This window comes from Corapipo altera, unplaced genomic scaffold, assembly GCF_003945725.1.
Source record: "Corapipo altera isolate COAL_440 unplaced genomic scaffold, ASM394572v1 61, whole genome shotgun sequence".
NCBI lineage: Eukaryota > Metazoa > Chordata > Aves > Passeriformes > Pipridae > Corapipo > Corapipo altera.
In genome coordinates, this window is record NW_020884910.1 from 7075487 (window position 1) to 7089845 (window position 14359).

Below are 14359 nucleotides of genomic sequence, written 5' to 3' on the forward strand. Positions count from 1 at the left end.
GTGTATAGCCTCCCTTCCTTGTGATGCACCATACACGTGTACATCCAGCAATTTAAATGTTTGCCAACAGGTCTAGGACAAATTGATCTCTACACCTGCTTAGTCCTCCCTGCTTTCATGAGGGAAACAAAGAGAGTTTGGCAGAATTACGCACACCCTCAAAAAATCCCAAACAGTACCTCTGCTACCATGGGATCCCACAAAAATCAGAAGAGCACAGGTCCTGCAGTGCCTGTTCTGCTTGACCCGACCCTTATCTGGTCCACCCACAGAGACTCTGCTGAGGCTCTTCTTCCTAAGTGAAGCACAGGAGAAGAATTGCAGCCTTTAGTCAAAAATCCTTCTAGTTAAAGCCTTATCCTATTCGATCGTACTACATAGGCAAAGATGGTCCTCCTTTCAGGAACTAATTTGGGGACCTTTGCATAAGAGAACACATCTTATTTCTTGCAGTAAGCTTGCCATACTCTCTTCTTACAAATATTCAGACTTCTGATGCAATGGTATTTACACAGCACTTTATGGGGTATCAAGAGAGCAAGGGTGATGTCCTTAACAAACAGGACTATCCACCTCACAAGACACAAACACAGATACCAGAATTTAAGCATATAGTTTAGGCAAAGACCTGTGGTACCATGTACCCAATCACACTGCAAAGAGCAGCTTTTGAATTTAAAAACTAGTTAATCATAACAAAAGAAAAACTTAAGTTATTTTAAAAATTAAGGTAGATACACTGCCCTTGGGAAGTTGGAGTGGTTTACTGCAGTCTATAAACTGTTGCCTAATTTTTCCCTTTGAGATGCTAAACACACGCTGATTGTATTGCTCTTGCCTCAATTACATAAACACACTTTTCAGTTCCCAGCAGAGAGTGATTTTATTCTTCTTCACATACACAAACTCTATATTCTTTATCACACAGATATTCATGGTTTTTCAAATTTTATCCCAGTGCTCAGCTGATGACCCTGGTTTGAAAATGAAGATGATGTCTTTCTGCTGGGAATAGAAGCAAACAATTCAGGGGGTGTCCTTCAGCAAGGGTGGCAGTCCAGCAGAAGGGAGAGTCCTGCAACAGGCACTTAGAGGTATGGGAACATGTATTCCTCTTTGGAGGCTGCCACTGGAAAAAATTAGGGCATCTGCAAACATGAAAAAAGTCCATTTTCTGTGTTTGTGGGTAATTTTAAATGAAGAAAAAGGGATAATTAAAGAATGAAATCTCTAAGTTGTCTTGATGAAGGAACTTTCATATTCTGTAAAAACACTGCCCAAGAAGCAGAGCTAAAAGCTAGGTTTAGTTCCTAAAAGTAACTTTGGTCACTATTAAAACAAGAACGGCAAATAGAGAAGTAAAGGAGAAAGAGCAGGTGCAACACCTAAAACAGTCTCTGTATATCATAAATGTATGATGATTCATACGGTGAGCATGATCTTTCCTGAATATCCAAAGAGTAAGACACGATTCTTCACATCACATGGTACCTTCTAATAACCATAAAATTGATGAGACCCAATGCATCACACACAGTATCACAGTGGGTGATTAAAAAAGATTAATCAGAGGCATAAACTACTTGAAACACTAAGTTATCTTCATCATAAAGAAATATAGCTGCAGAAGGTGGTGAAATATTCCGTGGGGGAAGCTTGCATCATATTCTCTCGCTTCTGTAGAAGTGTTAAAATGAGGAGAAAAAAAAAAAAAGAAAACAAGAGCTTTGACTGATGAACTCAAAGTAATGGCACCATTCTGGATAGCTGTAAATCCAGATTTAAAAGCCTATACAAACATGAAGAAGATGTCATACGAGTTGGTAAGTAGATTAGCCCTCCTTGTCCTGAGAATCAGTGCAAAAATTGCCAACTTGAGAGAAATCAGGTGATCCTCCCAGGAATATCCCTACACTTTTTGTAGGCTGACAAGACCACAAATTATCAGCTCAACAGGCATACAGTGAGCTTGGTCTGGCTGAAAACAAGAGGCGAGTCCAGCAGTGCTGGAGTGAGAGTGCAGAAAATGGGAGTGCTTCACTGAGAATGTGAAAAAGCAGAGAAAAGGGAAGAAAGTACGCATTTAGAGGGACCTGCAGGTCAGCAAAAGACAAAATAAAGGTCTGAGCTGGGGTGGATTTGTACCAGAGGAGAAAGCTGAGGGGATGTAAATGCGCAGTAGTCTTAGATATGCTAGAGGCATAGCACAGTTATTTGGAGGACATGGAAAACACAGAGCACCTGAAGGTCACAGGACACTGAAGAAGAGCAAGTTGTGTCTTTTTGGACTGGGAACACCTGTTGTGCAGGAAGAAGGCAGAGAAGTAGAAATACAAGTGCCTGAAGGGGAAAGGAAAGTGCAGAAGAAGAGAAAACATTCTGTGGATAAGTTGGAGTATTACAGTGGTTTATTTTGCAGGAGTAAGCAGCACAGAAGTTGATAGTTCCATGTATTTAAGAGCGAGAAAGAGGAATGTTTATACGATGGAGAAATTACAGAGGAAGAAGAGGGATGAGAGTTTACGGCTTAAAAAACAATAGAATATTTGTTTAAGTGTTTGATACAGCTGAAATACAAGGAAAGAGAGGTGGACTCTTTTGGATATGAAACAACCTGCAGAGATGGGGTATAAAGGGCCCCAGCACCTGTGGGACTGTGAAGCTGACAGACATTTGCAAGTTGACTGAGTGTTAAGAGCATTTGGAAATCATGTGCTAGCAGAGAAAAGGGATAGTGTCTGGAAAATGTAGGGATACTGAAGTTTCTGAGGACTCCAACTGTGAGATCAGATGACTTCAGAGGATCTGAGAACCTCTAAGGAAATTTGGAGTGTAGTGAGATTGAGAGAATGGAAAGAAGTACTGGGAGAAAGGAAAGAATGGGTCAGACCCTCCATGAAGGAGGAAAATTAAGCACGGGATGGTTGAGAAGGCAGGAAACACAAAGATAGAGAGGCATAGCCAGGCATACCCAGCTATCTGCTGAAAACTTGTCCCTCCAGAATGAGATAGTCACAATTTGACAGATATCAAAACAACTGTTTTTCCATAAAAATTAAGGTAATAGAGGAAATGCATGGAAGTACAACATAAGTGTCTAAGAAAGCTAGGAAAAAAATGAAAAAACAATCACTTGGAAAAATAACCAGTACATTTAGAAGAACTAAACTCTGCTTGCTGGAGGGTTTAGGGAAGCTGGACAAATAGGTGGAAGGTTTGTCTTCATAGACTGAGGTCAAAACAAGAATGAATTTGAGGAAAGGGTTACCAGGCTCTTTGGACAGGTTTGTTAAAAGCTAAGGGGTGGAGATGGACTACATCAAGGAACGAAAAGGGTAGCAGTGCTGTTGGTGAAAGGACAGAGGGGAACCAAGGAGATCGGGAACATACCAGAGAGATGTCTGTGTTCAGTCTTGCAGTTCTTTGTACTTACCAATGTGCAATATTTAAAAGAGGCTTTTGAGCACAAGAGAGGAAAGTGCCTTCAGCTTTCAAGTACATGCTTAAAAGCAATGAACTAAAAAAAGCTTTTTTGGAGATTACGACAAATTTATTTAAAAAAATAGTACAAAGCCTTTTGGAAAAGAAGCCTGGCAGGAAAGAACATGAAAGGAAAGTGTCACTTTGGCCTCTGAAGAAATCATTTAGTGGGTCTGTGCACTGAAGGAAAGAATGTTATGGGCCTGGTCATATTTGAGCAAGTAAGGGTGTTCTTAATAGGTGCTGCACTCTATCTCTGGCAAAAAAATAGGTCAAAGATTATCAGAAGTATGGAGGCTGAAGTATCCAACAGTCACAGCTGAGTTGCCTATTTGTAAAACCTATATCTTTATCTATTACATCTATTACAGAGAGTAATTATTTGCTAAGAGGTCAGAACAAAGATAAAACTTCTATACCTCCCCATTATTGCTTCTCTTCACCAAGTTAAGGCTTCCAACCCCAACAGATACATCAGAGCAGGGACCTCTGTCCCTTCACAGGAAAGCTAGGTCCATTAAACAAATGTTGATGCTACATTTCTACTCTGAAGAAAAATCTGTCTTCCCCCCTATCAATTGGTTACTCTTCAGCTGAGACCACAAACCCCACCACTGATGAGAACTTGCAGCCTGCTTTGATCAGTGCCCAGAGACCTCAGGAGAGACCAGAGCAATGCTTTAAGCATCTAGAAATATGAAGGTTTAAGGCATATCCATTTAAGAGCAGTATAGTTGAGGCTTTTCTTCCACCAAATCTAAAGACATTAGGATGAAAGAGTGGATATGGGAGCTGCATGTTGCAGAGAATAGTTTGAGTTGGAAGGGACCTTAGAGATCATCTTAGTTTCAACCCTGTGATATGGGCAGGGACATCTTCCACTAGACAAGGTTGCTCAAAGCTCCAGCCAACCTGGCTTGAACACTTCCAGGGATGGGGCATCCACAACTCCTCTGGGCAATCTGTTCCAGTTCAAAGGCATGTTAAACATGTTTCATGTTTAAAGGCAGAGCTTGAATTTTTAATTAGACCTATAAAGAACCATTCTCCCAAAGCCTTGGCCTTGCTTTTAAAGCACATTTAAAACCATGTTTTGTCCAGGTTAACTCTGCAAGAGCAGCAGTGTCCTAGTTAGAACAGCTGGGACTGATTCAACACTGAATGGAGTAGCCCAAAACTGTGTATTCTATAGCCTTCCATGCCATTTCCCAGAAACTGTTGTCAGTAGAGGCCTGTGAGGTGGGGGGATGTTCCTGTCCTCATGCCCTTTTATGGAATTCCCTACTCTGAGGGAAGGACTGAGCATCCTTTTATGGAATTCCCCGCTCTGAGGGAGGAACTTAGCATTCCTGCCTGAGCTGGAGAATATATAAACCCAGAGTTTCAGAACCTTTGGACTACTCGTGGGATCCAGAGGAGGACTGCAGCTCACCGCTCTCAGCCAGACTGCAGCTCACCGCTCTCAGCCAGACTGAGACCACCACCCTCAACTGAACTGCAATCACCATTTTTGGCTGGACTGCAGCAGCTCTCCCACCGGCAGGTTTTTCCCCTCTCCCTTTGCTTTGGACTCTGGGGGGGCCCAGGGAGCACCGCTTTGTTTGTGCCCCGGGGTGCTGGGTTGTACATTTGGGCTTTGTGGGTTAGGGCCGGTTGCTTGTCTGTGTGGTCGTACTTATTGTATTATTTTATTAAATTGTTATTCTGACTTGCAATCTCTCTTTTGAGTTGGGTTGGTTTCCCCTGCTGGTTAACTTTTAAACCAGCACAAGGAGAAATGCTGTTACGTTAAAGGATGGCACCTCAGAAGACGAGCTCCCAGCAGAGCATGGTATTTCCAACGCCTACTAGAGGATTTATGGTTAAACATGCAACTCTTTGCATGCATCCACAACATGACTCATGAACTGGGCTCAACCCTGGGGCAACTTTCAGCAGTATGTTCAGCTCCAGCTCTGTGTTCCAGCTGGCCAGCTTTGGAAAATGAGCATTCAAGTCCCCAGGTTTGGCTAGAGACTTTGAGACCACACAGTGAACAGTCTAAAAATGCATCTGTCCTAAGAAACATTTTCCCTATCCCCCTGTATGAATGAGGCTGGGAACTGACAGGAAGACAACACACAAATTGGCAGGAATTGTAGCATGACTAGTTTGTTCAGGTTGTGCAGGCCCGAACTGTGTGAAATTTTAGACTGTACATGCTGCTTTAATCCACCAGCCAGTCCAGACGCCCTCCTTTCACAGGAAAGCTTTCATCTTTGAAGAATTAGTCTGCTGCCTTGCTCCAAATTCACCATTTTGAATTGTTCTGGTGTGTTCATTGTTCTGGTACGATTTTGGTGATGTTTAAGGTTGGAAAAAGATTGATCATAAGGGAACTCCAGGCTACAGGGGATACTGTTTTACAGCCTAACCTTTGTAGCAGCAGAGGCCGATAAGGGCACAAATACCTCATTTTAAAATAAGTCCGCACGGGACAAAGATCTGTCATTTCTTTTTAATGAGTTTCAAGTGTTTCAATGAGTTTTATTGTTTCAAGTGAAGCAAAACAATGGGGCACTTACCTTTATTCCAGTCATGCTCTAAGATATGCTCTTGGAGTTCATTTGGATCTTGAACTTGTATTCCAACACTAATGGAGAATTGTTTTCTGGGCTTAAGGATCTGAGGTTATTGAAACCCAAAGACAACACAGCCTGAGAGCTAGAGCTGTCACTAACACACTCGAATGCATAGGAAGGTAGTCCCCTGAATAGGACACAGCAGCTGGATGTTTGGTGGCTGGAAGTAGAGTTAGCTTGGGCAGATTATTCCCCCAGAGCTGCTGGTTCATACATTTTGTTACAGACTTACCAGAGTCAGTCCAGCACAACTGGAACTACCATCATTTTTCAATGGAAAACCAGCCACTGCTTTGAGGGCCAGAACTTCAGGTATGTGTATGCTATGGAAGTGACAAAAAAAAAAAAAAAAAAGAAAGAAAAAAAAAGACATTCCAAAACCAGTTTGGCATCCCAACCCCTCCCCACTCACTGACAGACCAGACAGACTCAGTAAGGTGGTGAATTGTGTTTCTTAGAGACCATTAAAAGTACATGAGCTGATTTCTAGAACATGCCAGAGGAGATTACAGTTGTGTTTATAAATGAAGTAAATAAACTGCACGTGCATAAGTGGCTGTAATGCAGCGGGCAGCAGAGTCCCTCGCTCTTACTCAGAGGGCCTTGGTGATTTGTTTTGCCCATGCACAGAGACAAAAGAGGGGAAAGGGAACACAGGAGGAGGCAACATACAACATCTAAGAGAAAGAAATGAAAGAGACAGCCTAGGGGGAACCTCAGCCCCCAGCGAGACAGGAGGAATGGGGCACCAAAGGCTTGTTTAGAAGAGTTCGAGAGAATTGCTGGTCTGGGGGCCTCAAGCTTGTATGCCTACCCCCTAAAATGACAGCAGTAAGTAGCACAAGCAGGCCCTGGCTCCTCTTCAGTAGATGCACTTCCGACCATCCATCACATCTCAGTTCCACAGGGAATTAGGGAAGTGCTCAGGGGACGTGGGCTGCTTCACTCCAGATCTTCATCTCTGCCCTCCCCCAAGGTGGATAGGAATGGAATCGCAGGGAGATGAACTTGAGCAAATGAAATGCTGGGGCATGGAAGTGAGCATGCAAAACCTAACCCCTTGCCAGATGCCCTGTGAGGAAGAAAGGGGCTTCCCCAGCACACCGAATGAAACAAAAAACATCTGCTCCTCCCATCTTTTGTGCTTTGCTCCCATCTAGGAACTCTGGTGATGTTCTCCCCATCTCCTCTCATGTCTAAAAAGATTCCAGTGTATTCTAGAACAGAAGCAGAGCTTTCTAAATTAAAGGAGCACCCCCTTTCCAGTCTAGATTACAGGCTACAGCTCAGATTGTTAAAAAAAAAGACAAGATACACATTCCTTGGAAGACTCTACAGAAACAGGGCAGCTCATTTAATGCCATGTCTGACAACACATTGAAGCAATTCACAGCTCTTGTTACTTTTGATGGAGAAGAACAAGGGGATTCCTTACAGAATGACAGAGCATTCCACACTGCAAGTTCACTTACAGCAGAGGCCACCCTGGATCTAAATTCAGGAGAATCCATAGCAAGTAGGAGGATTTCAGTTTGATAGATCTCTAGAGACCTAAGTTGCCAAACATCTGTTGTCACTTTGTAATATCCACGCCTAAAGCAGCATTTCCCTTTGAATCCCTAGGTAACCATTTCAAGTATTTTCCTACTCCTGCTGAAAGTCAGTGTTTTGTGGCAGCAGAAATGGAACAGATATTCTTAATCAGAAAGCTGCACAGCTCATTCAGTTTCATCTGGAATATCACCAGTCCCCTTCACCTCCATTTGCTACAGCAGTGAGCTTCCTTTGACATTCAACCCAGTAACACAAAAGCAAACACCCATTCCCATTCTGCCCCAAAGTCTTCCCTCAAGAAAGCTACAAGACAGTAGAAAGCTACAGGGTCCTGGCTTGTGTGTGCATAGATGAAAGGAGTATTTGACAACTCCCACCAGACTAATTATTGTTCTTTTGTTCTTTCTGGAGAGAGACTTTACTCTTACACATGCCTTTTAGATAATAACAATGCTCCTTTCACTTAACTGTGTTTAGCCTGTTGCACTTGACTGAGGTAATCATGTAGGCTCGCCTTTATAAAACTTGAAATGGCCATGTTCAGACATCAAGTCATCTGAAAATAAGGACAGGCAGAATAAATCATTTAAGTGCTCATCTCTCCATGGCTAGAGAAATCTACATCACTATGTCTAGCTTAGTCAGATGGCTCACAGGCACTGGCTATCACTAACTAGCCTTTATCTCAGAAACTCAATGAAAAGCTCAAGTCATGCTGCCACTCTTTTTAGGCAGAACACTGAAGAATCTCACATGCTGAAGTCCTTCATCCCCAAAGGCACTGCGTTAAGGCATTCTTATTTTGCAAGAGTTCACACAGGCACTATTTGACAAGCTCACAGCTGAAAATAAACCCCCAAAATTCCCTGCAGAAGAGCAGAAGCAAATAGCTACCCACTCCTCCTTATTTCCCTTTCCTCTAAACATAGAGGACCCTCCCTAAAGCTGCAGCAACTGTTGAAAAGTCTAGCAATGTTTGGTAAGCAGCTCAGAGTCCTATACAGAAGACAGATTAAAACCAAAAAAGAAATCAATGAAGAAGCTAGGTGAAAGGGAAGGAAAGGGAAGAGAAGGGAAGGAAATGAAAGATTTGGAGGCAAGAATAGACAGGCAAGGTGATAGGGGACAGTAGGTTGCAGACTGAAGGAGCTACATTTAAGTAAAAAAGTAGACTGGAGACAAAGCAATAGGGAAAAAAAAGGAAAGAACAAAAGGGCAAGTTATACCAAAGGTCCCTCAGAGACCTCCAAATTACCCACCAGGGAAGGGACTTGCCAACCCACCCACTCCAGGGAAAAGGCCCCTCATACTTACAGGTTTACCTGACCTTGCAGGCAGAATTTCCCATTTCTACGATGATGGCACCCCCAATTCTTTCTATTACTATGTAAAGTATGCTATTCCTGCAATAAGTGAGGGAATTCCAGCACTTCCACCTCCCTTCCCCAAGGACTGAAGTTAACACTTATGCAACTAAGACCCTTGAGATCTCAAACCAAAAAGGAAAAATTAAAGTAGTCTAGAGCTGGTGTTTCTTCACCCTTGAGCCTGAGCTTTTTGGTACTTACTTCCAATCACCACCACAATAATGGCACCAATCACTCCCATCATGATCATCATCTAGAGAAAAAGATTGTCAAAGAGTAATACTCAGAACAGATGGACAAGTTCACATCCTCCCTGATGGCCAGGGAAAGCAAGGAGACCCTGAAGGCATGGCAGCCAAGGCCTCAAAGTCTTTCCACAGTGAAAGAATCTTAAGCATTTGAAATGGTCATTAAGCCCCAAGTATACTTGCAAAGTCCTGCAGGAGAGGAATAACCCAGTTTCCCCTCTGCTGAAGGAGATCATGGCACTAGGAGACTCACCTTACAGTTCTTCCACCAGTACTTCCTTTTAAGTTTTGCTGCGCTACTTTCAAATATTGAGGCACCGGCCTGAAGTGCATCTGCCCGGTCATCTAGCTCTGACAGTTTCTGGTCTCGTTCCAGCACCTTGTCTACATTTACACACATTATATCAACCACCTGCAGAAGGAAGAATAGTAGCAGCAGTTGTATTGGTAAAGACAGTTGAAAAAATAAGAAGAGTAAGTCGGCCAATAACTAACGTTTAAACCAGGTCTTCAGCCCCCCATTCTCACCTGCTTTTAAAAGCTCTCAAATCCAGCAGCAAGCCAAAGCCACCCTCATCGTGAGAGGAATGATATGCTCACTCCCCGGCAACTGCAAAATTAACTTACGAGCTTCCTCTTGCTGCCCCAGTGAGGCACAAAGGCGCTACTGCACGGCAGCAGCCAAGCTGCAGGCACTGATCCCGGGAAGCCAGGCAAGGATCCCCCCACATCCCACCGCACACACACTGTTCCCTTAAAGCAGCAGGCAGGGACTAAGAGCTGTCCTGGATGCCGTATAGCTTTATTTCCATAAGAGATGCACGATATGAAGTACAAAAAAAAAAAAAAACAACTATCTGGCCTGCTCTTTGGAAGTCATATCTAGAATTAAGCAGCTTTTAAACAAAAACCAGTCAGTCTCTCCTTCAGCCTCTTTATAGGTTTATGTATAAACGCATTTCTGGCATTGGTGTGACATGAAGAGCCACCCCCGCACCGACAGACACCTGTCAAGAACATCGCTGCTGCAGAGCAGCGGGAGAAGAGCCCAGGCATCCTATGGGAAGCCAGGAGGGCTGAGCTACTGACCTCCTGCACCTGGGCCTGGGTCTGCTGCAGACGGCGATTACTGCTCAGATTAGGGGGAGCCCCGGGGGGGCCTGCACCGGGGGCTCCCCCTTCAGGAGCTCCTCCTTCGGGGGCTCCCCCTTCGGGGGCCCCGGGAGCAGGCTGCGGAGCTGGGTCAGACCTAGGAGAGACACACATGGGCAAAGAGGTCGCTCGAGAGACAGCTCCCCAGATCTACACGAAGCCCCGCGGGCCCGCACCTTCCCTGGATCCCCTGGACCGGGAGCAGGCGGCCCCGTTGGAGAGCCCGGAGCAGCGACAAGCCCAGGGGGGCTGCAGGGATCGGTCGAGGGGGCGTGCGGGTGCGGCAGTGCAGGGGGGCCGCACGGAGGTGACCGGGACACGGGGAAGGAAGGGGGAGGAACGGGGAGGGGGAGAGAGCGCAGGGGCACCCATGGGGACGCGGCAGCCCCCGGGCCGAGTGCAGCGGTGGCCGCCGGCCAGGTTGGCACCGGCCGGGAGGGGGACGCGACAGCTCCGAGCATCGCCAGCGGGGCACAGCCCACGCACCCACCCACCCGCAGCCGGCAGGAGCGCAGGACCGCCCGGGGGCGGTGCGGGCAGCCCTGCCTGCGGCTGCTGCAATGCGCCACTCGGCCCCACCGCCGCCGGCCGGGACGCGGGCTCTGCGCTGACCCCCCTCCCTCGCGCTCCAGCCACCGCCCCCGCCGCAGCCTGCGGCCGGTCTGTCGGTCGGACACTCACATGGCCGGGCCGGACCGACACCCCGCGGGACGGACACACAGCTAAAGCTCCGCACCGACCGCCAGGGAACCCCGCCACTCGCACTTATAGCCGGCCGGGCCCCGCCCACAGAGCCAGCAGCCAACCAAAAGTTGTCCCGCCGGGGACAACTGAGATCGGCCCCGCCCCTGGGCTCCTCCTCAGCCAATCAGCGCTCCGCGATTGCGATTCCACTCGGCTACGCCCCCGGACTGCCGCGGGGACAAGCCCCGCCCCCAGTGACTCCCCTGCGGGCCGCCCAATGGGAGCGGGGCCAGTGCCCCGCCCCCCGCGCTGGCCCCGCCCCACCCCTGCGGAACCGGGGGTGACCCGGCCCCCATCCCGATCCCCATCCCGATCCAGGGCTCTCCCGTGGCCGGGCGCTGCACTTTCCGGCTCCGCCAGCCCCGAGCGGGTTCGCCGCACTCCGTGTCGGTCACGCAGAGCCTGAGCGTGGTTATCCGCCCCGTCCGGTTTTTCCCTTGGAGTCCATCCCAGTGGGTGCCGTAGCGGTGGGGACTGCGGAGCGCTTCCGTAATCCCACCTCCGCAGTGTGTCTGTTGGCTTTGGGGAAGCCGCTGCCCTTGCAATTAAGAGATGGTGTCGCTGGCCCACTTCCACCATACAGCACAGCATGAAAGGGAACCTGAACAAGTCCCGTTTGAGCTTCTGCAGCCTGCTGGGGAAAATGAGGCTCCTGCAGCAGCCCCGTAAAAAGCAACGTGCTTGCATTTTTTCCCCTCTGCAGATCTGGAGAAGCCTGATGGATCAGACGGGAAGATTCTTCAGTTCAGGACACAAAAGGAGGCAGGAGGATATTGGAACAAGAAGTCTCTTCATAGAGCATTTGGTGTGGTGAGTAGGGTGACAAGCGTGGGTTCACACTTACACTGAAATACCTTTTCCTTTCATAAGGTGATACAGGACATTCATAGAAGTTTTTAGTATCAGATCTGATAGATTAGTAGATACACAAGACAGATATGTTACAGATGACAGCATGGGAACCAAAAATACCGCGGCTACAAGGTGAACACGTAATACAGGGTTGTGACTTGAGCCAGGTGATTTGCAGATGGGAGCAGACTAGCACTGGGCTCAGCAGAACTGAAGGTTTTTAAGATGAGCCTTCAGTCAAGCTGCGAAGGGACAAGTTGTGGAAGAAGCTTCTGTAGCCTGGCGACCTTCCCACCGCAGTCCAAGGCCTGTTCCAATAACCATTGCAAATAACCAAAGACAGAGCTTATGGAAGTAGTGGCCACAGAGCCCTTGCCAGCTTGGTGCTTAGGGATTAAGAGATGACAAAGGGTACAAGGTACTTGCTCTGACACTCTTCCTGTTTCATATTTTCAGCTAAGGATTTCCTACACCTACAGTTTACATATGTAATAACCCCTAGCTGCTCTCTTTCAGGTGTTTACTCAGTCCCCAGTTGAATCTGTGCACGTTTCCTGAATCCACACCACCTTTTGGCAATTCCCACAGGTCTGTCACCCTGCTCCTGAGAATATGAACTTCAGCTGTTTGAATAGAGTTTGCCTTCACTTTTCCCAGGCTTAGACATAAAGAAAGTTCTTTCCATTCATTCCCTGCCACTTCCAACCAAGTGCTGTTGGAGACAGAGCAGCGTTGCTCTGTAGCAAGATACATCAAGTCAGCCAATGTAACTCCCCAGTTACTTAGCAGCCAAATTAACAGCTAAGGGAGAAGAGGTAGGCAAATGCCTGCTCATCCTACAGTTTTTTCCCAAGTGTACAATGGTCTTTGTGATGCTGGACTAGAGGGATGCCAGCTGTGACTCACTGTAACCTCTCCACTAAAGGAACCAGTAACAGTTATGGAAAACTAGAAGCTAGAGTTTTTAAAAACAGTTAAACACCTGAATTACTTTTGCAAATCCTAACTAAATTATAAACAAAAGGCCATTTGGCCACTAAATGTCATTCATAGGGGTTTAAGTCATCATAAGTGTGAAACAGGAGACAAATCCCATTCTTAAGACAAGTTTTGATGCATTTCAACTAACATTTGGATCATTCACACTTAATCACAAATAAGCAGAGGGCAAGGGGGAAAGCAGTGAGCAGGAAGACATATTAGCAGGCACTCTTGGCACTAACTTGAAAATTTGGTTATCTAAGCTGGAGCATACTGGAATTGTCAAGTAGGATGTGAGAACCTGGGGTTAACAGAGACTAAAAGGATGCTAGAAACCTGACCAAAAAATAGAGACCCAAGGGTCAAGTTCAGAGATGCAGGCTGGAACAGATGTCTGCAAGAAGTATGTCAGAAATGCTTAATGGGGCATAGAAGAACTTCCACAGAGAAGCTCAGGGCTGGAGCAGCAGCAGGACCTTGGGAGCAGCTAGAAATACACAGCAAACGTTGTAGGAAACACTGGGAACCCAACTGAGTGAAAGCTGTCTTTATTCTGACTGCAATGCCACAAACCCACGCTCCACGTGCCGAACCCTAGCGGTGCTTCCCAGTGCGATTGAAGCGCCTGTACAAGTACCGGATCCTCTTGTTCAGTTTGTGAAGGTCCTCTACAAACATCCGATCGCCCACCATCTGCTTCTTGCGGATGCACCTCTGCAGCTCGTTCCCCCGCCAGCCTCGCAGCCACGTGGGCCCCTTGATGAGACTCTTCGGGTGGATCTGGAAGCCGCCTGAGAACAGGAGAGGAGACAGAGGTGAAGCCGGGCTCTGGAGGAGGCTGTTCTTAGGGCGGCCGGCCCAAATCCTCCCTTCCCTCTGGCTGCTGGAGGAGGCGCCAGCCCGCAGGTGGGTCCAACCTCCCTCCCCTCCTGCGGGCGGGCTGTACGTCTTACCCAGGATCCCCACGTAGTCGTAGACCCCGAACAAGGCCCGTTTCTCCGTCCAGCGGTCCACCTGCTTGCGCTTCGGCGGCTCCTTGATGAGGATTGGCCGGGTGAGCCCCGCCAGGGGCGAGGAGAGGGGCACGGGGAGGCCGGGCCGCACGGGCGCCCAGCGCGCCCCGCCGCCCTCGCTAATGCCCCGCTCGGCGCGTAGCAGCGGCGCGGCACGGCCGAGCACGGCCCGGCCCGCCGGCCGCAGCAGCAGCGCCGCCGCCGCCGCCGCCATCGGGGTGACCCCCGGTGCTCCGGGGGAAGGGAAGGGACGGGACGGGAGGGAAGGACGGGAAGGGTCAGGAAGGGCCGGGCGGCGGTGCGGCCCCTTCCGCCGGGGAGCGCCGGGACGCGCCGGTGACGTCGGG

At 47.8% G+C, this 14359-nt stretch overlaps 2 protein-coding genes across 10 annotated transcripts in view; both read right to left on the bottom strand.

Annotated features, from left to right (window-relative positions):
- VAMP1 (vesicle associated membrane protein 1) overlaps positions 1-11203 on the bottom strand; it is a 33150-nt gene extending 21947 nt beyond the window's left edge. For 3 of the 9 annotated variants that reach the window (XM_027653592.1, XM_027653596.1, XM_027653595.1), the window contains exons 1-5: positions 11104-11203; positions 10360-10519; positions 9524-9682; positions 9224-9275; positions 6334-6424 (exon numbers count right to left, since the gene is read on the bottom strand). In XM_027653592.1, coding sequence (XP_027509393.1) covers positions 6372-6424; positions 9224-9275; positions 9524-9682; positions 10360-10519; positions 11104-11105 — 426 coding nt within the window. In that variant the 5' untranslated portion in view covers positions 11106-11203 and the 3' untranslated portion in view covers positions 6334-6371. Of the gene's footprint in view, positions 1-199; positions 296-566; positions 3737-5259; positions 6145-6333; positions 6425-6534; positions 8828-9223; positions 9276-9523; positions 9683-10359; positions 10520-11103 lie in introns of those variants that run through there. The other 6 variants (XM_027653593.1, XM_027653589.1, XM_027653590.1 and 3 more) reach the window with 6 other exon arrangements.
- Positions 11204-13531: 2328 nt separating this feature from the next.
- MRPL51 (mitochondrial ribosomal protein L51) lies at positions 13532-14349 on the bottom strand. Its single transcript, XM_027653587.1, has 2 exons — positions 13953-14349; positions 13532-13790 (listed from the first exon to the last, which is right to left on the bottom strand). Exons 1-2 carry the CDS (start codon positions 14224-14226, stop codon positions 13594-13596), a joined length of 471 nt encoding a protein of 156 aa, XP_027509388.1. The 5' UTR covers positions 14227-14349; the 3' UTR covers positions 13532-13593.
- Between the last annotated feature and the right edge of the window lie 10 nt (positions 14350-14359).